Raw genomic sequence first — 25,469 nt, forward strand, 5'->3', positions numbered from 1 at the left:
GAGGTGAAGTCCATTATCATCATGGGGGACAAGGCAAGTGCAGGCAGACATGGTACCAGAGTAAGAGCTGAGAGCCAGCCCTACATCTTGCACAGGTAACAAGAAGTGGTCTCTCTCACTGGATGTGGCTTTGGCATATATGAGACTTCAAAGCCAGTCTCCACAGTGACATACTTCCTCCAACAAGACTACACCTGTTCCAATAAAACCACACCTCCTAATAGTGCTACTCCCTTTGGGGACCGTTTCCTTCAGACCATCACAAGAAAGATACCTTTCAACTTTTCTGATTAGTGTGTGTGTGTGTGTGTGTGTGTGTGTGTGTGTGTGTGTGTGTAGTTTTTCAAGAGAAGGTTTGGCTGTGTAGCTTTGGAGCCTGTCCTGGAACTCACTCTGTAGATCAGACTGGCCTCAAACTCACAGAGATCCTCCTGCCTCTGCCTCCCGAGTGCTGGGACTAAAGGCATCGCCATCACCCAGCTTCTAATTATTCTTATGAAAAGTTTTGCCTGTATAACAAGTTACATGTATTAAAGATTTTTATTTTTCACTTATTGTTTAGTTTGTACATGTGTGAGTGGTGCACATGTATGTTTATGATTACTCGTGTGTGTGTAAATACATATGCAAGAGTATGTGTGTATGTAAGGGTGTTCATGTATGTGTGATGGTGTGCATGTGTATGTGTGGGTCCACATGTGCCACAGCTTGCATGTGTGTACAGCAAGGCTCAAGAGACAATTCACGGAAGTAACCCTTTCCTTCTGTAGATTGAGTTCTAGAGTTAAACTTAGGTAGTCGGCCCTCACAGGCTGAGTGCTGCACGCACTTTGGTTCAGATTTATCTTTTCTGTACTTGTGTTTATTTTTATTTCTGTAATTGCAGATTGAAGTCAGCAAGAGATGTGGTTACCAGAACAGGCCACTCGCTGGCTCTGGGATCCCTGCATAGGTACTTAGGGGGCATAGGGCCTCAGCACTTGAGCTCTTGTATTGGAGTCCTTTATACTTTGTCTCAGGACAGTACTTCTCCTGATGTGCAGGTGAGTCTCCTCACGGGACACCATCCTTTGAATCTGTGACTTCTTGATTCAGATTCTGTTTTTACTGACAACTGATACTCCCTGTTAAATGTCAAAGCTGTTGTTAAATTGGACAGATTTTAAAATTCAAATCTCTCTTCCATTCATACTCATGAGAGCCTAAAGTCAGTCACATTCAGTGTCTTTGAAAAAGAAATCAGGGGCTGGAGAGATGGCTCAGAGGTTAAGAGCACTGACTGCTCTTCCAGAGGTCCTGAGTTCAATTCCCAGCAACTACATAGTGGCTCACAGCCATCTGTAATGGGGTCAGGTGCCCTCTTCTGGCCTGCAGGCATACACACGGAAAGAATATTGTATACATAATACATAAATAAATAAATAAATATTTTTTTAAAAAAAAGCACTAGCTGCTTTTCCAGAGGGTCTGAGTTCAATTCCCAGCAACCACATGGTGGCTCACAATCATCTGTTATGAGATCTGGTACTCTCTTCTGGCGTGTGGGCATACATGGTGGCAGAATATTGTATACATAATAAATATGTTTTTCTTGTTGAGGACCTGGGTTCAGTTCCCACCACTCACAACCATCTGTAACTCTAGTTCTAAGGCACCCTATACCGTCTTCTGGTCTCTCTGGTCACCAGGTTTGCATGTGGTACACCTATATACATGTAGACAAAACACCCATACACGTGATATAAAATAAACTCATAGGGTTCACTTACTCTCTTTCCAAATTAGCAGTAACACATCCATCCCTTAATTTCCGCTGCTTTTTAATTTGCTAAACAAAGATCAGTTTTAGTGCCTTTTGTGTTTTGCGATGCAGCTATGGCAAGTTTATGTCCTTTCTGTCTTTACAGACCTGGGCCCTTCACTCTCTCTCCCTGACCATCGACTCTGCCGGTGCACTCTGTCACGTCCATGTGGAGCCGACCCTGTCACTCATCATCATGCTGCTGTTAAACGTGCCTCCAACTCATGCTGAAGTGCACCAGAGTCTTGGCCGCTGCTTGAACACCCTTATTACCACATTAGGCCCAGAGCTACAAGGTATGCAGAGGCCGTTTCCGCGGTGTTTTACATGAAGGTACACATGGAGTTGAGTTCACGTCTTAGTCTCTGTGGTCAGCATGTAGCAGGGGCTCAATATGTTTGTCAGATGAAGGTTTCAGTTCAATCAGCCTGTTGTCTCCTACCCTGAAAAGATAAAAGTGCCATGTTTAGAAAGATTTGCCTTAAAAATACTTGCCTAAGGGCTGGAGAGATGGCTCAGCGGTTAAGAGCATTGCCTGCTCTTCCAAAGGTCCTGAGTTCAATTCCCAGCAACCACATGGTGGCCCACAACCATCTGTAAAGAGGTCTGGCGCCCTCTTCTGGCCTTCAGGCATACACACAGACAGAATATTGTATACATAATAAATAAATAAATATTTAAAAAAAAATACTTGCCTAAATAATTTAAGTGGCAAATATAAAGTACAGTAGCATAAAGAACTCTCCAAGAAATAAATAAATCCGAAGTCTCAAATAGTTAAAGCTCTTCAAATCACATGGTATATGATTATAATATATGAAAATAACACTCAAATGATACCAGCAAAGTTCAATTGATTGGCAATGTCTAATTTTACTTTTTACCAAATTTTGCTTTTCATGAATATTTAGTAAAACCTATAAATAGTTTTGAATTCTTCTAACGAACACTTCACTTAGAACAAACTAGTTAGGCTAATGAGATGGCTCAGCAAGCAAAGGCACCTCTTGCCACATCCCCGAGTTTGAGCCCTTTTTGGTGGGGAGAGAGGACCAGCTGCTCCCCCAGGTTGTCCTTTGACCTCCACACACTCACTGTTACATGCTCAGCCGCCCACATAAATACACACAAAACAAGAGTCCCTTTTTTAAAAGGTTTAAGAACATGATAATCTATCAGTACTACCTTACTATTCTTCCTCTGCTCTGTGTGTGTGTGTGTGTGTGTGTGTGTGTGTGTGTGTGTTACGAAAGCCTCCCACATTCTAAGCACATGCTTAGCCATTGACCCATGTCCCAGTCCGTGTCTCTGCTTTTGAGGTAGAAATTTGATTTGAGAAACCTATGAAGTAATTTTAATGAATTTTAGTTTTATATATGTTTAAAGACTAGTGGTTTTATAGGTCAATAATTAAAAGCTCTGGCTTTTAATAACTTCAGCTTTTGGCTTTTACTAATTCCAGGTAACAATACTTCTGTGTCCACCTTAAGGACTTCCTGTCTGCTGGGTTGCGCAGTGATGCAAGATAACCCAGGCTGCCTGGTCCAGGCTCAGGCCATCTCTTGCCTTCAGCAGCTTCACATGTTTGCTCCACAACATGTCAACTTGTCTAGCCTGGTCAGCTGCCTCTGTGTGAGTATGAAATGAGTGCCTAGTTTCTGAGGCTTGAATTTATTCCGATTTGATTATTTTCTAGACTATGTAAAAAATACGCTATACATATGACTGGGGTTTTTTTAGTTTGTTTTAGAAAAAGGAAGGGCCACTGTCATGTATCTGCCTCTAAGCCTGACATACATGGCTTCACTTTTCTGCTATTGGTGTTGAACATAAGTCCTGGAATATTCATTCAGGAATGGGGACACTTACTGCAAGTGTTCGTGTGGTCCTGTCTGCCTGCCTTCCTCTGCTGCTCTAAGTGCATCACAGTTCTGTCTCAGAGGTAAAGGAGTTTGCAGATGGCTTAGTGGGTGAGAGCTTGCTGTGTGAGCATGAGCACATGAGTTCAGCTCACCACACCCACATACAAGCTCAGCTGCAACTCAGGCATAGAGACAGGTAGGTCCTGGGAGCTCAGGAGCCAACCAGTGCCACTGAAGTATCAAACTCTAGGCTCAGTGAGGCTCAAGAGAATAAATATGGTAGAGCGTCATAGAGTAGGACACTGGAAGCCGTCTGATGACCTCCACAGCCCTTGCAGGGCCATTGCCTTCCATACAGTCCCCCCCACACATACACAGAGAAAGAGAATGAGAAATTAAAATACCTTTCTGTAACATTTGTATGTAACACATCAATATCTGGGTCTTTATCTAACAAATGTAGAAAAATAAAGCCAGCCAACCAGAAGTTCTGATCAAGTGGTTCATTAATATCGTCACTTTGATGATTTTCTTTTGGCATAGCCAGTGTCTGTCTAAATTGGCCTCAAAAATTGAGCTCCAGGATATCAATAAATATAGTCCAACACAAAATCACAAACCTACCTAAAATGTTATTTGTAGGTTGTTTTTGTTGTTGGAAGGGCATTGTTTCTGTTGTTTTGTTTCTGACTTGACTGTGTGGTTCCCAGCATGGATGTTGTAGGCGGTGTGTCACGGTGTCAGCCTGTTACACAGACATAGGCCGTCCTTTCATTTCAGAGTCAGTCTTTAAAGCCTAGTCTGAGGGCCACAGCATCAAGCCATTCACTAAAGTTAGTTGTGGCTTAGTGTACTCTCCTCCCTCCTGAATTCCTTGCCCAATTGCCATCTTCATTATTCTATTACTGTCCTGGTAAGTTTTATGGCCTGATCATAGGCATAATTTTGTCACTTCCTTGTCTTCCATACCCTCTTCCAGGCTTGGCTATGTCATTTGTTAAATCAAGGATTACACAGATGCTGATGTAGTGACACATGGACCACACATTGAAATAACATTGACGTGTCTGAAGCAACGCATAGCATTAATTATTAATGCTAATTGTCATATAAAACTTTAAAAGATGGCATGACTAGCAGTGAGATGATATGAGTCTTTTGTGTGTTGGGAACAGCAAGGGAAAAGATTTTTATCTTCACCATTCACAAGCAAGTTCTCCCAAGATATTAATTTCTACATGCAAAGAATTTTTGCAGAATTGTTATTGAAAAAATTATTTTATTTATTGCAAGTTGATCTGACATTAAGAAAATGGTAGTGCTGCTATATTTAAATGGAGTTTAATTCCCTACCCGATATGTGAACTCTCTTACTGAAGTTTACTAAGAAGCAGAATAAGATTACCATCCACTAATCCATGATGACTAAGGCCTCATCAGGGCCTTTTTCCTTTTTCCTTTCTCATGCCAGGCGGTAGTGGCACATGACTTTAATCCCAGCACTTGGGAGGCAGAGGCAGGTGTATTTCTGAGTTTGAGGCCAGCCTGGTCTACAAGAGATACTTCTGGGACAGGCTCCAAAGCTACAAAGAAACCCTGTCTCGAAAAACTAAAAAGAGGTCTGAAGAGATGGCTCAGTGGTTAAGAGCACTGCCTGCCCTTCTGAGGGTCCTGAGGTCAGTTCCCAGCAACCACATGGTGGCTCACAACCATCTGTAGTGAGATCTGGTGCCCTCTTCTGGCCTGCAGGCATACTTGCAGACAGAATAGTGAGAATACTGTATACATAATAAATAAATAGATTTAAAAAAAAAAAAAGAAAAAGAAAGGGGCTGGAGAGATGGCTCAGTGGTTAAGAGCATTGCCTGCTCTTCCAAAGGTCCTGAGTTCAGTTCCCGGCAACCACACGGTGGCTCACAACCATCTGTAATGAGGTCTGGTGCCCTCTTCTGGCCTCCAGACATACACACAGACAGAATATTGTATACATAACAAATAAATAAATATTTTTTAAAAAAAAAAAAAAGAAAAACTAAAAAGAAAAAAGCTACATATGAAAAACAGTCTGCTACATTTAAAATAGAAATCATATTTTAAAATGGTTTTCATTATGTTATATTAAAGTAATAATTTGATTAGCAATTTATTTTAAATTTATAGATTGAGTTTATTATATTTTACAGTATTTCCCTAAGTAAAGAAATTGTATGTCATCATTGGGCAAGAATCATACACTAAAGGCTCCCTGCTAACTGCACGCTGTCTCTCTTCTGTCTGAACTTGAATTTGGCGACACTGTCACTTCTGAGAACTGTGTGCTGAGGTGAACTGTGTGAGTTCAGTCCAGCTTCTCCTCCCACACATATGTCTCCTGGGCCTGTTTTGGAGCTGAGGCATATGAGCTTCAGGGAAAGCTTCATTAGTACAGTGGGCATTCATTCAGTCCTTGCCTGATTCATATCTTTACATCCTGAATTTGTAATTCATGTATTTTCAAGATCTTAGCTCAGCTCTTACCAAGTAAGAAAATAAAACGGTTGTGGCCACGTTTTTTAGATTGACGCTAAGCCATTTGAAGGATAACTCAGCCTTTATATTTGAAGCTTAGCTGATTGTTGTCATAGTCGTCCTAATACTTATCTTTTGATTTTGTCATGACTGGTCTGTCATTTGTTTTTTGTGCAGGAGATCTTGTTGGATAATTCTGTGTTGGTAGGTCCCTGACCCCTGACTCCTAACCTTGTTGAGGTTTGCAGTGCTGTTTTTTCATATTGTTTTGGTTGCAGATGTTTTCCCTGCATTTCTGTGTTTAAGCTAACCATTAATGCACAAGCCAGTATGCATAGCATGTTTCTTGGTGTTTAATATTAGTGTCAACAAGTCCTTCCTAACCTTCTCCAGCTGGTACACTTGCTCCTTGCACTAAATTTTGCAATATTTTTATTTAACATATTCCTTTCATAAAGAAATTATAATTATGGTTTGATTTGGTGTCTGTGTTTTGCCTGCTTTGTTTGCCTGCTTTAATCCAGCCTACATTCCTTTCCCAGTTGACTTGCTGGAGAATGACACAGAGATGTGAAGCCTCCCGTTTGCCCTGTGTGATTGTCCCCAACCTCTTTTCCCAAACACATGAAGAGTATTTCTCAGCATGCTTTTATTTTTAAAGGATTGTTTAGCTGATGAATGCTGCACCTTCCTTGTGTTACATGCTTGTAAAATCCAATCAAAATAACTAATATATTATTCATTTTTACTTAAATTTTCATATAGAGTACAGTTTCTAATCATTGGCATTAACTACAATAATCTTGGGCACAAGTAGACTTGCTCTTTATATTTTAACTTCTGTGTGGTTCTATATACTAGTTCTAACAATAGAAGTCTTTAACCTGACTGGCGGCATTACCTTGAGGAATCTGTGAATGGCATTCTCCTCCTCCACTTGTGATGTCTAATGAAACATACTCACAAAGCAGACTCCACCCTGTGTTTCACTGATGACTACCTAATACCTTGGCTTATGAACTTAGAGCCGGGCCTTCTCTGCATGTGTTCCTGTACAGTGGACAGGACCTGCCACCACCCGTCTTGTTTTTCTCTGAATTTAGACTCACTTTCTACCGCAAACTCACCCACTCCAGTCCTGTCGTCCCGTATATGCCGCATCACCAGGTCTCTGTCATAGCTGCACCATGTTGTCGAGTTTTCACGTGGACATCACTGTGTCACTGTGCAGAAAACACTCGTGAGACTCTGGCTCCAGCCTTCTGCTCCTCCAGACATGAGATATTGTAGGGAAAATACATTTTATATCTCTACATTTTATATTACTTAGGAGGTCCTTAAGTAAGCCTTTGTCTCCAGGATCGAGGCATGGTAGGCTATGTCTTTAAGTAGAAGGCTGAGACAGGAAAATTGTGAGTTTAAGGCCAGCCTGTACGGTATGGCAAAATTCTCACTCAAAAGAAAAAAAAACTAGCCCAGCAGTGGTGACACATACCTTTAATCCCAGCACTTGGAAAGCAGACACAGGCAGGTATCTATGAGTTTGAGGCCAACCTGATCTACAGAGTGAGTTCCAGGACAACCAAGGCCACACAGAGGAACTCTTGTCTCAAAAGAAAAAAAAAATTAAGAAATTTGTATCCAGAAACTTCTGATTTACAATTGGTTATTTGAAGTACATTGCCAAACTTATCGTTTGCTACAGATAACTATATATAGCTGCTGCCAAACCATTTGATTTGCATATATTATCTGTAGACATATGTTACATGTATGTAAAAGTTGCTGTTCTTTGGTGTTACTAAAGAATTTTTTCCAAGAGGCTGGAGCACTGGCTGCTCTACCAGGGGATCTGGGTTCAATTCCATGCATACACGTCGCAGCTCACAGCTGTCTGTAACTCCAGTTCCAGGAGATCCAACACCCTCACACAGGCAAAATACCAGGGCACATACAATAAAAAAAAATAGGTCATTTTTAAATTTTTTTTAATTTGAAGACTGTTTCTGATCAATTTTCCTGAGTGAAATTTATTTGAAAATGCACTTTCTCTGTAATACTGCTGTGAGGAGCCACACCTATCAATCACTGAGTCTCAAGTGTCCCTGTTTGTGGGTCCTGCGGCGAGCACTTGGCATGTTATTCTATGTTAACTCGGCAGTAGTTCTGTGGAAGCTAAGATCCAGAGAGGCTAAATGACTTGCCCAGGTCACACAGCGAGCAAGTGATAGGTGGAGGGTCCATACTGAGACTTCCTGACTCCAGAGCTTCCAGCTGAACCCATGCACTGTTTTGCCTGTGTCACTGTGAATGTGTTCACTTCATAGGGAGCCATAAGCATAATTGCATGAATACAATGTGTGAGTCCTTCCAATTGTGTTTCTTTTATCTCAGAACTGTTTTTATCTTTGTCTTCTAACTTTGTCATAGCTGTTGCTTGGATGTGTGTGTATGTGTATATATAGTGAATAATTAGTATGTGTATTATTCCTTGAGCTGTTTTGAGTTGTAATTGTGTATTCTAGAACAGTTGAAAAGGTTTTGCTGTATTTGATAAACTGTGTCCAGCCCACTAATGAGCTAAAAAGAATCAGAAAGTCCAGTGAATATTTACTGAGTGCCACCAAGAGGCCTATGTGTATTAGACCTACTGAGTGCCACCAAGAGGCCTATATGTGTTAGACCTACTGAGTGCCACCAAGAGTCTTAGCTTTCACTCCCCACATCTCATCTTTCAGGTGAATCTTTGTAGCCCCTACCTGTTGCTGAGAAGAGCGGTGCTGGCTTGTTTGCGGCAGCTGGTGCAGAGGGAAGCAGTTGAAGTTTCAGAGCATGCTGTCCTGCTGGCCAGGGATAGCGGAGACCTGGCTGCAGGTGATTCTTTTCTTCTGTAATAAGAATTTCCATGTATACGTGAATTTTTTAAGTGATGAGTGTCTTAGGGTTTCTCTTACTGTGAAGAGACACCATGACCACGGCAACTCTTATACAGGAAAACATTTCATTGGGGTGGCTTGATTACAGTTCAGAGATCTAATCCATTATCATTATTAAGGGGAGCATGGCTGCAGGCAGGCAGACTTGGTGCTGAAGAGGTGGCTGAGAGCACTACATTTTGTAGGCAACAGGAAGTGGTGTGAGACACTGGGTGGTATCCTGAGCATTTATGAGACCTCAAAGCCCACCTTGAGTAACAGCACAGTTCCTCCAACAAAACCACACCTACTCGAACAAGGCCACACTCCTAATAGTACCACTCCCTTTGGGGGCCAATTTCTCTAAAGGTGGCACATACCTTTAATCCCAGCACTCGGGAAGCAGAGGCAGGTGGATCTCTGAATTTGAGGCCAGCTCCGTCTACAGAGTGAGCTCCTGGACAGCCAGAAATATACAGAGAAACCCTGTCTTCAAAAACAAAACCACCTGTGAGTTCAAGACCAGCCTGGTCTACAGAGCTAGTTCCAGGACAGGCTCCAAAGCCACAGAGAAACCCTGTCTCGAAGAAAAAAAAAAAAAAAAGATATGTAAAGCTTAATGCGAAGGAAATTTGAAACCTGCTGCAAAAGTCACCCCTTACAGTTACCATTTCACCTCGTGACAACAGCGGCTTAGAGCAGTGATTCTCAAATTGAGGCTCACCAGCAGTGTCTACCTCATGTGAGAACTTGTTAGGAGTACTTGTTCTTAGCGGGGTGGTGGTGGTGCACACCTTTAATCCCAACTGGAAGGCAGAGGCAGGTGGATCTCTGTGAGCTTGAAGCCAGCCTGGGCTACAAGAGTGAGCTCCAGAACAGGCTCCAAAGCTATAGAGGAACCCTGTCTCAGTAAACAAAAAAAGAAAAAGAAAGAAAGAAAGAAAGAAAGAAAGGAAGGAAGGAAGGAAGGAAGGAAGGAAGGAAGGAAGGAAGGAAGAAAGAAAGAAAGAAGAAAAGGAAAAGAAAAGAAAGGGGGTAAAGAAAGAAAAGAAAAAAATACCATTTAGTTCTTACCCCAGCTCTGAACTTGAAATCCGGGAGTCAGAGCCAAGCAATCTGTTTCCATGAGCTGTTTTGCAGACCTTCATTGATAGTTCAGGGGTCCTGACTGACATCAGGGGCTGTTCACAGCAGCAGGATTTCCGAGCAGAAGGCAGTTGCCGCCAAGCCTGATGACCTGAATGTGGTCTCAGAACCCATACAATGGTAGGAAAAACTGAGTCCCACACGCTGTCCTTTGCCATGCATGCACAGTTGTGCCTAAACACCACTAAGCAGACAAACATTTAAGGAACTGGTAAAAGAAATTAGTCCAAAAATAATTTTTCATACATGCTTGCCTTCCACCAAAACAACATTTTAATAAAATGGAGATGAATCCTGCTACACGTTAAAAGTTTTTTTTTGTCCCTTCTTCATTGTAAAGCAGAATTCAATATTGCTTAGTAAAATTTGTTGGTTTTCTTCTTTATTTATGCCTGCAGGTGTATGCCTGTGTTTGGGTGTTTGCGTGTGTGGATGCAGGTACCTGAGGAGTTCAGAAGAGGACATTGGATTCCTTGGAGGTGGAATCTTAGGTCATTGGGAACAAACTCAGGTCCTCTGGAAGAGCAGCAGATGCCCTTAACTATAGAGCCGTTTCTATAACCTCAGTAACATTTAAATATATACCTAGTTTTATTTTGTGCATTGCTAAGAATTGAACCTAGCGCCTCAGGCATTCTGGGCAAGTGCTCTGTCACTGAGCCACATTCCTGACCCGTATCCCTCCATTTTAGAACTGATAAAAGTAACTCAAACTTAATATAATTTTAACTGTAAGTAATAATGTTATCATATTCTTGTATGTATATTTCCAAAAATACTGTCATACATTTAGAAAGTCACAGCTTTTGCAAAGCTTCCCAGCTAAAGCTTTCAGGTCCATAATGTGTTTACTGTCAAAGCCTCTCCTGTTTATTCTATTAGTACATTGAAACGTTTGTTGTGCTGGGTGATGGTGGGTGTGGAAGGAATTTAGAGGGAAGAGTGGGTTGGCGAATAGGATCAAAATTGTTGCATGCATGTATGCTGGTTTTTACATGTTAGCTTGACACAAGATAAAGTCACCTGAGATGAGAGAACCTCAATCGAGAAATTGGCTCTGTAAGATCCGCTGTAGGCAAACCTATAGAACATTTTCTTAATTGGTGATTAATTGGGGTGGGAGTATCCACCCATTGTGGGTGGTGCCATCTCTGAGCTCATGGTCCTGGCTGCTATAAAAAGTCAATCTGAGCAAGCCAGTGAGCAGCACCTTTCCATGGCCTCTGCATCAGCTCCTGCCGCCAGAATCCTGCCCTATGTGAGTTCCTGTCCTGACTTCCTTTGTTGAGGAACAGTGATATGGAAGAAAGTGTGAGCCAAATAAACCCTTTCCTCCCCAAGTTGCTTTGGTCATGGTGTTTCATCACAGCAACAGTGACCCTAACTAGGACAGTATGTGTGAAATTCTTACAAGTTAATAAAAATAGTACATTTTGGAAAAATTCTGCTGACTTGGGTTACTCAACATGACTGTTGAGTTGTAATAATGTCAGGTCTTTCCCCAAAGGAACTTTTTAGTTTTTATTTATAACCAAAATTGTCTGTATCTATTGCTTTAGATTTTACTGGTATGAACATGTTCTTAGTAGTATTAAGTTATGTGCGCACACACGCGTGTACACACAAACATACACAGAGAACTAGAAGAGGGAGTAGTTAGGAAGGCAATTTTTTGTTGTTGTTGTTATTGTTTTTCAAGATAGAATTTCTCTTTATAACAGCCCTAACTGTCTGGGAACTCGCTTTCTAGACCAGGCTGGCCTCGAACCTCAAATGCTCGGATTAAAAGCATGCGCCACTACTGCACACACACCCCAAGGGGGCAATTTTCTGGTTTTTTGGAAAAGATGTATTTATTATGTTTTATTTTGTGTGTTTGCAAGTGAGAGAGAGCATCAGCTGCTGAGCGAACCCATATCCTCTGCAAGAGCAGCCAGCGCCCTTACCCTTCAAGCCATCTCCAGAGCCTTCATTTTTCCTTATATCTTTTGAACATTTTTTTTAAAAAATGCTTTTTGGCCAGGAAAAAATAAAATACTGCATTAGTTATGTGAGTAAAATTATAGTGGAAAACTCATTGTCTTATTCCTTTAAAAATTTTAATGCTTGGTGCTGGAGAGACGGCCAGCAGTTCAGAGCGCTTGTTCTTACAGAGGATCCAAGTGCAGTTCCCAGCACTCACGTGGTGACACACAGCCATCCATGACTCCGATCAAGGGCATCCAATGCCCCCTTCCTGCCCCTGCAAGCCCCAGGCATACATATAGTGCATACATAGACATGTGGACAAAACATTCATACATATAATATAAATCTAAAAAAAATTCTAAATAAAAATTTAATATTTAAAACTCATTGAAAAGTTGAAAGAGCCATGCATGCAGTGAATACATAATTGACCTTATCTACATCTTTAGGATGCTCGTTGTATATGTGTCTCCATCCATATTTACAACACTGGTTGTTGTCATGTCATTTCAAAGCAGGCTGTAGGCCTCACAGTTAAGTCTACACACTTCACCTTGCATTCTCAAGAAGGGCATTGTCTTCCATGCCAGACCCTATTTTCCAACCCAAGAAAATCAGCAGTGATTTAGTAATATCATGAATTCACAGTCCTGAAGCCCCAGTCTGTGACTATCATTACTCAACATTAGTTAGTATATCCTCTTAGGCTAATCTGAAATATCCCTACTGCTCCCTTCTGATCTTCAAAAGATAATTCTACTTTTAGAATATAATTGATTTTATAAATGCTAAGCTGAGCTAAATCTTAAAGAGAAACCGTACTGGTTTTTGACTTTTTCAGAATTAAAGGAAGTAGATGAAAGATTGAAGCTGTTTTTCTCCTCTGAGTGCTGTGTCACTCTTTGGTGGGAATGTTGTATAATGATGTCTATTAAGTCAGAGGTTGAACCCTGTTCACCAGTCAGTAGTTGTTTACTGTTTAATGTGTTTTTAAAACAAAATTAAGGAACTAGCAGGGTGGTTCAGTAGGGATAGGTCCTTGCCACTAAACTTATGACCTGAGTTCAGTTCCCGGGACCCACAGTTGTCATCTGACCTCCACACGTGCATGATGCACACACAACCACTAATTAATTAATTAATTAGATGTGATTTTTTAATTATTTAGATTTTTTAACTGGATTTGGTGGTTCAGTTCTGTAATTTGCCTACTCAGGAGACAGACTCAGGAAGATCTAAGTTCAAAACTTAGCCTGGATTAATTCCCCAGTAGCACCCAACAAATCAGAGCTTTATACTAGAACAAGGAAACTTATTGACCACGTTTACTGGTTTGAATTTCACTTTAAACCAAAAAAAAAAAAAAAAGAATTCTGATAAATAATACATAAAATATATGTGTGTATTCTGAATTGCTGCATTGACTATTAATTAGATAATATTTAACCTAATTAAGGTGACAGTAACAACTTTATAAATTTTTTATTGCGCTTATATGTGGGTTTGCACACATGTGGAGGTCAGAGTAGTCATTGGTTCTCTCATTTCCTTCATGTGAGTTCCAGGGTTGTCAAACTTCTCAGCAGGGATCTTTATGCTCTGAATTGCTGGATGCCTTATATCACTAGCTCTTAAAAGAGTTTTTTTTTTTTTTTTTTTTTTAACGGCTATGCAGGATTGTAAGTAACCCCAGAGGTTGACTGTGAATTAATTTCAACTTCAGTAGATTAAGCACAATGTCTAGGCTAATCTTTGAAGTACATTGATAGGTGGTGTTTAGTAACCACTGAACATGTGTGCTTCCCAAATGGCAGTTCTGTCTTCTGTGTTACTTAGATCATCGGTTTTCTTCTTGGCAGATGCTGACATCAAAGAAGTGGGCCTTGAAGGGGCGCTGCTGGCCTTACTAGATAAAGAAACAGACAAAAGCTTATGCCAGGATATCAGAGAGACTTTACATCACATGCTGACCTCTATGGCAGTGGAGAAGCTGTCCTTTTGGTTAAAACTTTGTAGAGATGTGCTTGCTGCATCTGCTGGTGAGTACTGGGAATTGCTAATTACAGCAGTAAAATCAGAAGAAGAAACCTAGTTGGAAATGGTCTGCCATTGACAACGGTTTCTCTTCTCTGTTTAAGTATTGTGTGGTCATTGCTTTCTTCAGATGCTACATCTTGTTAGAGTTCTCTTGGATTTCCACAACATAAATATAATGATTAGCTTGTTTTTTCTTCTTTTGTCTTAAATAATTTTTTCTGTAATAATTTTTTTGTCTTTTTGAAGAAAGATTTATTTTTGTATGTGTGACTGCGTGGGGATTTGTGCATGTATGAGTGTAATGCTCTCAGAGTCCAGAAAAAGGCATTGGGTCGTCTAGAGCCGGGGTTGCAGGTGGTAGTGAGCTACCATATGGGTGCTGGGAACCATTTTTTTTTTCTTTTAAACAAAATCTTACTATGTAGGCTAGTCTCACAGAGATCTGCCTGGTTTTGTCTCCCAAATGCTGGAATGAAGGTTGTGTACCACAACACTTGGCTTTTTGTTTTTGTTCTTTTTATTTTGGTTTGGTTTGGCTTGGCTTGGCTTGGCTTGGGTTTGGTTTATTTTATTTTGCTTTTCAAGAAAAGGTTTCTCTGTGTTCCAAACAGCCTTGACTGCAAGAACTGACTTTGTCAAGCAGGCTGGTCTCAAAATCAGAGCTCCCTGGCCTCTGCCTCCCAAGTGCTGGGCTAAAGGTATTCACCCCCAGGCTGCAGAGATGGCTCAGAGGTTAACACTGACTATAACTCTTATAAAGGAGTACGTTTAATTGGGGCTGGCTTACAGTTAAGAGATTTAGTCCATTGTCATCAGGGCAGGAAGCATGACAGTGTGCAGGCATACAGGGTGCTGGAGAGGGAACTGAGTTCTACATCTTGATCCGCAGACAGTAGAAGGAGACTGTGTGCCACACTGGGTGTAGCTTGGATATAGAAGACCCCATAGTGACACAGTTCTTCCAACAAGACCTTGTCTACTCCAATAAGGCCACGCTTCCTAATAGCGCCCCTCTCTATGGGCCTATAGTGGCTATTTTCTTTCAAACCATCACATAGTTATATCATTTCTTTGCATAGGTTATAAATGATTGAGAGATTGCTACATGTCATCATAATAGAAGAGTTACCATAGTTCACATTTTGTGATTCTGTGAGGCCTTGTGCTGTGTAATGAGCAGACAGTACCAACACCCAATTGTTTTTTTGTTTGTCTGTTTTGTTTTGATTTGATTCTTTATTCTTTGGGGGCCCACCACCCAGCTCCCAAATAAATCACATGGAATCTTATTCTGTCTTTATTCTTTCTTATAAATGCCTTAGCTTGGCTTGTTTCTAATCAGTTTTTTGTTTGTGTGTTTGTTTGTTTGTTTTGGTTTTTTGAGACAGGTTTTTCTCTGTGTAACAGCCCTAACTGTCCTGGAACTAGCTCTTGTAGACCAGGCTGGCTTCACACTCACAAAGATCCACCTGTGTCTGCCTCCCGAGTGCTGGGATTAAAGGCAGGCACCACCACCTTCTCTAGCCAGCTTTTCTTAAATTAGCTCATCTACCTTTTGCCTCTGGGCTTTTACGTTTTTTCTACTCTATATTCCTTTTCTTTACTTCTTACTCTATGTCTGCCTGACCTGGTGGTGGGGTGACTGGTCCCACGTATCCTCCTCCTCTTCTTACTCCTCTATCTCTCTTCCCAGATTTCTCCTCCTGTTTATTCTCTTTACCTGTCAGTCCTGCCTATTCTTTCTCCTGCCTCATTATTGGCTGTTCAGCTCTTTATTAGACCAATCAGGTGTTTTAGACATGTTCCACAGCATAAAAGAATGTAACACATCTTTAACTAACATTCAGCAACACTCAGTAGTTGACGTTTTGAACAGTCTGGTCTCTCCACAGTTAATAATGTTAATTTCAAATAGTGTTAGATCTGTATTAGTCAAAAGTAACAGGATTTACAGAATGATCCTGTCTATATGTATAGACAGACAGGAGATTTACTAGAATGGCACAGACTGTCATGCTCCTAATCCCAACAATGGAAGCCTACTAACCCATAGTTCAAGAATCCAGTAGTTGTTCAGTCTGCGAGGCTGGATGTCTCAGCTGATCTACAGTGTATGCCAGAATCCCAAAGAAGTAGGCTCTAATGCCACTGAAGTAATCGACTTGCTAGAAGGTGAGAGCAAGCAGGCAAAGAGCAACAGCTTCCTTCTTCCATGTCCTTACATAGGCTGCCAGCAGAAGGCGTAGCCCCGATTAGATCTCGGTTAAAGGCTTGTCTTCCTACCTCAAAGATCTGGATTAGAAGTGACAGTCATTCTTCACATTAACCGGAAATCCCTCACAGGTGTGCCTTCCATTTTTGGGTTTTAATTGATTCAAGATGTAATCAAGTTTACACTCAAGAATAGCATCACAGATGCCCAACGTGGGCTGCATGTCTGTGATCCCATCCCATGGAGATACTGGCCGAAGAATAAGGAATTCATAATGAGTTTGGGACCAGACTAGTCTATATAAGGCTACCTGAAACAGAAACAAAACTGGGTGCTGGCACATGCCTGTGATCGCACCACTTGGGAGATAAATTAAATGTCATCCTTAGCCACATAGCAAGTTTGAGGCTAGCCTGGGATACATGAGAGACCCTGCCTCAAAAAAAAATTTTAATTTAATTTAAAATTTTAAAAATAAAATTAAAGAATTCAATAAATACTGAAAACCATGTTATTTGACTAATGTCTTAGCTTAATAAAAAGAATATGTGTTTGAGGTCTTAAATTGTGTCTCCTTAATTTAAGTGAAAATGAGAAGAGAAAAAAGAAATTTCATTTTAGGCAAGATGATTTTTTTTTTTTTTATGCATTAGTGTTTTCCCTGCATGTGTGTCTGTGTGAGGATGTCAGACCCCTAGAACTGGAGTTACGGTTTAAGCTGCCATGTGGCTGCTGGGAATTGAGTTCAGAACCTCTCTGGAAGAGCAGCCAGTGTTCTTAACCACCAGTCTCACCAGCCCCAAAAAGTAATTTTTTTAATCTGATGTAATTTTTTTTGTTTTTGTTTTTCGAGACAGTGTTTCTCTGTAGGTTTGGAGCCTGTCCTGGAACTTGCTTTTGTAGACCAGGCTGGCCTCGACCTCTCAGGCATCCCCCCTGCCTCTGCCTCCCAAGTGCTAGGTTTAAGGCCTGTGCCACCACTGCCTGGCTCTGATTTAATCTTTTTTTTTTACATGTATGAAACCATCCATTAATTTTTTATGGTTTATTTAACTTTATTTTATGTGCATTGGTGTGAAGGTGTCAGATCCCCTGGAACTGGATTTTCAGACAGTTGTGAGCTGCCATGTGGGTGCTGGGAATTGAACCCGGGTCCTTGAGAAGAGCAGTCAGTGCTCTTAACCGCTGAGCCATCTCTCCAGCCCCCTGATTTAATCTTTTAGCTCACCCTCTGAATAGGCCGGATTATTCCTATGTACAGAGGAAGTTGTCTTGAACAAATTAGTAACTTACGTAAAGACACAGATTCAGCTCCTTCGCCGTCTGTTTCCTTGTCAAACCTACTTATTTTCTCAGCGGCCCAGCACCTTCCAGTGTAGTCAGCAGAGGTCCCTCGTGGGTAAACTATGTAAAAGGAGAACATACTGTGGCATTCCTAGAGATTTGTCTGTTTTGTCCGATTTGACCTCTTTTTTTTTATTATTATTAATTACGTATACAGTATTGTGCCTGCAGGCCAGAAGAGGGCACCAGATCTCATTACAGATGGCTGTGAGCCACCGTGTGGTTGCTGGGAGTTGAACTCAGGATTCTGGAAGAATGGCCTATGCTCTTAACGTCTGAGCCATCTCTCCAGCCCTGATTTGACTTCTTAGAGGTTGGTCCTCCTGTGATCTGTATGTCTGTAACTTAAAACCTGGTAAGGACTTCTGCTTTGAAAGACAATGTGGCTCTGGCTGGGGATCCAGTTCAGTGGTAGAGCGCTGCCTTCCACATGTGCTGCCCGAGGTCCGACCCCAGGGAAAGAGTCAGGTTCGTCCTCAGCTACATAGCAAATTCATTGCCATCCTGGGCTACATGAAACCCTATTTCAAACCAAAAAACCTAAAAATGTGTACATAATTAGATTGGTTTTTTTTCTATTATCTTTCTTATTTAAATTTTTTTCTGCTCTTTCTGCCTCTACTCCCTGAGTACTGGGATCCTGGCGTGCACCACCATGCCCAGCTTTTCTTAATTTTGAATTTGTATTCCCTGAGGCTCTCGACTCAGCTGTGTTTTGTCAATAACATTTCATTTTGTTTGCTCTGGCACCTCCCTGACCAAAAATCACAGAAAATGATCTCATACCTAGTATTTTCATTTAGTAGCTCATGGTTTCTGGGAGCAGTATCCATCCAATACCTAAGCAGGATACCCTCGTTCAAACTCATTAACACACATACACGCACTTCAATTAACAACTCAAAAAAGGCCATTTACCATGATATATATTTACTATCCCTACTTTGACTCCTTTTCCCCCAGTATTTTCTACTTCTGCTTTCATATGACATATGTTCCACACTCCTCTCACCCTCTCAAGGGCCTTTCTGGACTCCTGGCCGCTACAGACACTCCAAACTAAACATACAAATCTAAAAATTTGAAACTAGGATCCTTATGAGAGAGAACATGAGCCATTTGTCTTTCTGGACCTGTTTCAACTCAGTATTATTTCCAGTTCTGTGTTCCTGCAGAGTTCATAATTTCATTTTTCCTTTCAGCTGGATAAAATCCCATTTATACATACATTGTGTGTATATACCACATTTTCTTATCATTCATCAGTTCACGAATGTCTAGACTGACAGAAAGCAGCAAGCATGGTTGAGCAGGAACCTCTGTGCTAGGACATGGAGTCCTTTGAGTAAGTCCTAGAAATGGTTAGCTGGATCATCTGGTAATTCCCTTCTAGCTTTTTAAGAAAGATACATGCTGCCGGGCAGTGATGGCGCACGCCTTTAATCCCAGCACTCAGAGGCAGAGACAGAGGCAGGCGGATCTCTGTGAGTTCGAGGCCAGCTTGGTCTACAGAGTGAGTTCCAGGACAGGCTTTGAAGCTACAGAGAAACCCTGTCTTGAATAAAAGAAAGAAGGAAGAAAAGAAACTCCCATGCTGATTTCCGTGGTGTCTGTCTGTTTGCACTTTTGCCAACAGTGAACAAGGTTCCTCTTTCCCCACATATGTGTAAGAGTGGAGATTAAAGACCAGATGTGGGAAGAACACTTAGGGAGCTAACTGCTGCCACTGTGGGAAACAAGGCTTTGCTTCTGTGGTTCTAGCAGACTGCACCTGGTACTGCGTGAGGGGCTAAGTGGACACCATGTCCACTGCAGCCTCCTTTTGTTCTGGCATGTGGAATGGGGTGATTATAAATCTTTTCCTGGTGATTTCTTTATACCCCTGCCTTCTATCTTGACCTCTTTTGATACGGCAGGTCTGGTTTGTTCTCTCATTGGTGTTTTGTTTTTGTTTTTTGTCTTTTTATTAATGCTCTGTAGTTTGACTTCATCCTTTCTTATTGGGAAAATGTCTTTCCATCTCTGATACTGTTTTTGTTTTTTGTTTTTTGTTAGTGGCTTGAACTCATCTGCTTGTCTCTACCTTCAGAGTGCAAGGAACATTCTGTTCTCATCATCACATCTGGTTCTGTATAGACTTTGTAGTCACAGTGTGTTCTTGGCTAAAACTTTGTTAGTGAGTTCTTTGCTATTCTAACACACACCAAAAAATGTGGAAAATATTGACATATACAAGATACTTTAAGAATAATAGATTGGGGGCTGGAGAGATGGCTCAGAGGTTAAGAGCACTGACTACTCCTCCAAAGGTCCTGAGTTCAATTCCCAATAACCACATGGTAGCTCACAACCATCTGTAATGAGATCTGGTGCCTTCTGGCCCTCAGACATACAAGCAGGCAGAACACTGTATAAATAATAAATAAATAATATATTTATAAAAATTAATAGGTTGATTTGTTTTATGGCATTCATTCCATTTAGTTTATAAGGTTAACCGTTGTTAGCCAGTTAACAAGTGTAGGCTTGGTGTTGTATGTCTTTAATCCCTACACCTTGCAGGCAGAAGCAGGCAGATCTAGGAGTTCAAAACCAACTAGCACACTAACCCTGTATCAAAAGAAGTTAACAGTTAATAAGAGACAGTTCCATGATTGGTAACTAGAAGCATAGTTTTGAGAGTATAATAATAGCAGTGCGTGTTCTAACAAAAAAGTGTGTGCGTGTCCCCTGACTATTTCAGTGGGTTCAAGAATCTCCATAAACCCACTTAAGGCCTTATTGTTGAGATTTTGAATGTTATTAAGTACAGCCATCTTCATGCAAGGGATTAATAATTATCACAGTGGTAAGGTAATTTTATCATCATTATTGGTGTGTGTGTGTGTGTGTGTGTGTGTGTGTGTGTGTGATTGGAGTTCACATGTACAAGTACATGTCTGTGGAGGTCAGAATGACAACTCATTGTTGCCAGTTGCCATGAGACCTAATTATCTTATGTCATCATAAAGGTGTATGATTGGTTAATAGTAACTCTAGTCTGCATTTGGAGTTGTATTTTGTGTTCTTTAATAGCTGTGTCTTCCAATTAATTGTAGTTACTTGTGTTTTCCCTTGACGAAGATTTCACAGCTGTAACTTGCCTGGATACGATGCAAGAGGAAGAAGGAGACAGGGGTGACGATGCCTCGGTTTTGACCAGCAGGAATGATGGGAAACCACACCCTTTCAGTAATCCTAGATGGGCAACCAGAGTCTTTGCTGCTGACTGTGTCTGTAGAATAATTAACCAGTGTGAAAATGCCAACCGCGCCCATTTTGACATCGCTTTGGCACAGGAAATGAAAAAAAGTGATTCGAGAAGTAAGTGGCGCGGAGCAGAACAGCCAGGATGAAAGCAGAGAGCTGACTGCTGTGGTTCCCACCTAAAATAAAGCCTCAGCACTGCCGGGCCTTATTCTCGCTACGCCAGCCCACCGCCTTCTTGCGCTGTATTCAGATAATAAGATATTTATCACAGGTTCAGTTCCTGGAACCTGTATGGTAGAAGGGAAGAACCAGTTCCTGGTGGTTGCATGCACTGTGACACACATATTCATAATATACATGTGCACATGCACACATACACACATTAAGAAATGTAATATTTTTTAAAAATTTTAAATCAAAATGTTGGTATTACCAGTCTGAATATACATTGTGTTTAATAGTTTTCAAGCAAGCATTTATTTTATTTTTTTATTTTTATGTTTTTTTTTTTTTTAAGAAAGTAAGCTATCTTTTTTCATTATACATACCAATCCAAGTTCCCACTCCCTTCCCTCCTCCCATTCCCTCCACATACGTAAGGTACATTGCTTTGGGGACAGTTCAAGGCCTTCCCTTCTATATATAGGCTGAGCAAGCTATATATCCAAAGAGAATAGGTTCCCAAAAAGCCAATACATGCCGTTGGGATAAATCCTGGTGCCACTGCCAGTGGCCCTGCAGTCTGCCCCAGCCATTCAACTGTCAGTCTATTCGGAGGGACTAGTTTGGTCCTATGCTTGTTTCCTCCCAGTCCGGCTGGAGTTGGTGATATTTTCATGTATGTTTGGGATGAATGTAGTTTTAGACACTAACGATACAAAATCAGTGTGCCATTCACTGATACTCTCTGACTCCATGCTAGAAATGAAGACCGTAGTTGGCTTTTACTAAGAGGTGGTGGTTTTATTGGGAACTCTAACATGTTTTCTAGGTAAACGCTGGTTTCCTAAGTACTACTGGAACCCTTAAGTGATTTGTTTCTCCTCAGAATTTTTATAGCAAGAATATGCTTTAGGAATGAAAGGAATTTGCATTTTTCATTTCTGTAGCTAGAGTTGTTTTTATATATTTCTGTGTTTGACAAGACAGGAAAAACATAATCCATATAAAGAGCCACATGGAACTTTTTAAAGTCCCTTGTTACCAACTTGGCATAAAGAAAATGAATTACTGCCAAGTTCGTCACACCCGAGCTCTGCTAAGTACAATTAATTCATGTGCTTTCATCAGACAGTCTGGACAAAGTGTTTATTGAGGAAACTGCTAGCACTTGTTCTTAAAGACTGTTAATTCTGCTTTGGGCTTTTGCACAGCTATATATATAATATTTTGGTTTCAGATGGTTTTGTGTATATTTGAGTGTGCATTAAATCTAGCCTGAAAGTCTATTTAACACAGGATGAAACAGAGCAGTAAATCAAATCAAGAGAGCCTAAAAGCAAGTGTGGGCTATGAAATAAGGAGAGAACATTATCACGTAACGCAAATCTTAGTTTCAGCTTATTCTTCTTCATGATAATGCATATTTTTCATCTTCTAGATGATTTTTTGGTGCTCCACCTTGCTGACCTAATTCGCATGGCTTTTATGGCTGCGACAGACCATAGTGACCAGCTGCGTCTCTCTGGCCTTGACACGCTCTTGGTTATTATTCGGCGGTTTGCAGATATTGCAGAGCCAGAGTTTCCAGGTCATGTTATTCTGGAACAGTATCAAGCCAATGTAAGCGTCACCTGTTCAGGCTCTCCTGGTACTACTATTTGCACACACACCGATAAAAGCTACGAAGTCATCTCATGTCACCTTTTAGTTCATAAAGACTCTCTTCTAACCCGTGGCCCTTAACATCGGTGCATAGAAAATACATGTATTTGTAGAACAAATCTAATAGCTAGCATTTGATAAAGCTTCAAGTAAAAGCAAAATCATATATTTAAAATAGTAGCTTAGGGCTGGAGAGATGGCTCAGTGGTTAAGAGCATTGCCTGCTCTTCCAAAGGTCCTGAGTTCAATTCCCAGCAACCACATGGTGGCTCACAACCATCCGTAAAGAGTTCTGGCGCCCTCTTCTGGCTGTCAGGCATACACACTGACAGAATATTGTATACATAATAAATAAATAAATATTAAAAAAAATAAAATAGTAGCTTATAACCTTAAGGATTAATTTTTATAATTAAGACCTTTTTAATTTACAGGAACGGACTTTTTTAGTAGGTAAATTTTTTGCAGAATGTTTGAGTAAGCAACATAACAGTAAATGCCGGGCTACGTACATGCTTTGCCTTCCTTACTCCCAGATTGGAGTGCCACATGCAACCTCCCTCGGGATTTATTTTTCTACATTTAGAAAAGAACCTGGTTTCATGACCTTTCTGTGTTTAATAGTCCAGGGATGGAAGTAGAACCACCCATCTTGTAATCTGTCGGTTGATTGACAGGTAGTTGGTGATAGATAGGAATAAGCAGACCCTGTAGAACAGTTCTCTAGTTGGGTGGCCAGCTCCATCACTTCTTCCCAGCAAACAAAGCCAGTGTATGCATAGGGCTGCAGTGCATGGAATTACCGTGTTGGAACAGTACTATACCAGCTTGGTTATGTCCTCATAGAACTCCAGGTGCAAGAAACACAGTTTGGCAAGTACACCCCCCCCACACACACACACACACACACCTCTGATTGGTAACAAGACGATTCTTCCCACACTCAGATCTTTATACAGAAAATAGCCCCTCTTTAGCGGAACTCTTGAGAGATTTGGGTACCTGGAGCCAGTTACTAGCTCCACAGCAAAACACAGACCTTCCCCAGAGGCAGAAATGTGCTGTCGTATCAGGCAGACAGGAGTAATGGGCCATGAAACCTATCCTGAAAGGATGATTTCCAATGTTATAGTGATACTCTCTTGTTGATGTTTGTCAAATCCTGTGATTCCTCGTCAGGTTGGAGCAGCTCTTAGACCAGCCTTCACTTCAGAGACACCGCCTGACATCACTGCCAAGGCCTGTCAGGTAAGTGGATACAGAGTGGAAACTTAAAGAGGCGGAGTCCAGAGCCAGCCTGGGCTACGTTCTGAGCTCCAGTCTCAGAGTCACATTGGCACACCCTTCTTCTTTCCTTTGGACATTTGGGGAACAGCTGCTTCTTCCCCAGTGCATGGTGCCCCAGGCTGCGAGAGTCCCAGTTTACTAGAACAGTGTATGCTGATGAGCCTGTCGGTGTTTGTTCTGTTCCTGTACAAATACTGTCACAGCTGGGTGTGGTGGCGCAGGCCTTTAATCCCAGCACTCAGGAATCAGGCATATCTAACACTGAGTTCGAGGTCAGCCTGTTCTACACAGTGAGTTTTAGAACATCCAGGGCCTGTCTCGAAAAACCAAAAAATAAAGTAAAAATATTGCCACATCAAGTCATCCCGCATAGGGCCTGCCAGTGGATACACTGCATGGGGGGAGGGGAGAAGGTCAGAAAGGGGCAGATTAATAAAACACACCAGCAATGTATGCAAGCACCTGCCTTCCCCATTACCAGCAGCATTATGAGCTACCAGACTTTTATTTAGACTTTGATTGACTAAAAACAGTGTGTCAGGAGAGCACAGGTTGGCATTTCAAGCAAAGTTAAACATGTTTTCCTGTCTCTAAGAGCTGTGTGACACAGTTGGAAACAGCAGGCATCCTTGGCATGGGTGTGAGCCTCTTAGTGTCCTGTCCAATAGGTGACCCGAAGGAAAAGTTATAGACATAGCACAGAAACTCAGCTTGCAGCAGTTCCTTCATCTTTCTTGTTCTTTTCATTATTCTTAGAGGCTGTCTCGTGCTACAGTTGAGTATGGGCCCTCGTGCGTGCCATCTACAGTGTGTGTTCTGTCACTAGGCCGCCTTCCCAGCATTCACCTTCTTTTCACCTGCTTGAATTTTGGAGCTATTTGAGTGCAGGCATTATTAATGGACTGTGTATTAAGGAAATTTTGCTCAAAGCCCTTAATTTGGCATCTCTTTGTATCAGTGTTCTTTTTGTAAACCACCTGAAATCTTAGTAAATGAGACAAGAATTAAATAAATATATGTAGGCCAGGTGCTGGTGACACACACCTTTAGTCCCAGTACTTAGGAGGCAGAGGCAGGCGGATCTCTGTGAGTTCAAGGCCAGCCTGGTCTACAGAGTGAGTTCCAGGACAGGCTTCAAAGTTACACAGAGAAACCTTATCTTGAAAAACCCAAAATGAATAAATGAATGAATGAATAGATGTTCTTCTCTATGTAAACAGAGTTATGTTCTGAGCAGTGGTGGCACACACCTTTAATCCCAGCATTTGGTAGGCAAAGGCAGGAGAATCTCTGTGAGTTCTAGGCCAGCCTGGTCT

The 25,469-nt window shown here is 41.3% G+C and overlaps 1 protein-coding gene across 9 annotated transcripts in view; it reads left to right on the forward strand.

Annotated features, from left to right (window-relative positions):
- Window positions 1-25,469, forward strand: part of Heatr5a (HEAT repeat containing 5A) — a 97,034-nt gene that overhangs the window by 51,607 nt on the left and 19,958 nt on the right. For 6 of the 9 annotated variants that reach the window (XM_050138798.1, XM_050138800.1, XM_050138804.1 and 3 more), the window contains 9 exons: window positions 887-1,043; window positions 1,908-2,097; window positions 3,264-3,433; window positions 6,349-6,375; window positions 8,910-9,045; window positions 14,060-14,239; window positions 20,917-21,156; window positions 22,643-22,824; window positions 24,046-24,114. In XM_050138798.1, coding sequence (XP_049994755.1) covers window positions 887-1,043; window positions 1,908-2,097; window positions 3,264-3,433; window positions 6,349-6,375; window positions 8,910-9,045; window positions 14,060-14,239; window positions 20,917-21,156; window positions 22,643-22,824; window positions 24,046-24,114 — 1,351 coding nt within the window. The remainder of the gene's footprint in view (window positions 1-886; window positions 1,044-1,907; window positions 2,098-3,263; window positions 3,434-6,348; window positions 6,376-8,909; window positions 9,046-14,059; window positions 14,240-20,916; window positions 21,157-22,642; window positions 22,825-24,045; window positions 24,115-25,469) is intronic. The other 3 variants (XM_050138801.1, XM_050138802.1, XM_050138803.1) reach the window with 1 other exon arrangement.

The sequence above is a fragment of the Alexandromys fortis genome, unplaced genomic scaffold (assembly GCF_014885135.2).
Source record: "Alexandromys fortis isolate MF-2015 unplaced genomic scaffold, M_Fortis_MF-2015_v1.1 scaffold_35, whole genome shotgun sequence".
In the NCBI taxonomy this organism is placed as follows: Eukaryota; Metazoa; Chordata; class Mammalia; order Rodentia; family Cricetidae; genus Alexandromys; species Alexandromys fortis.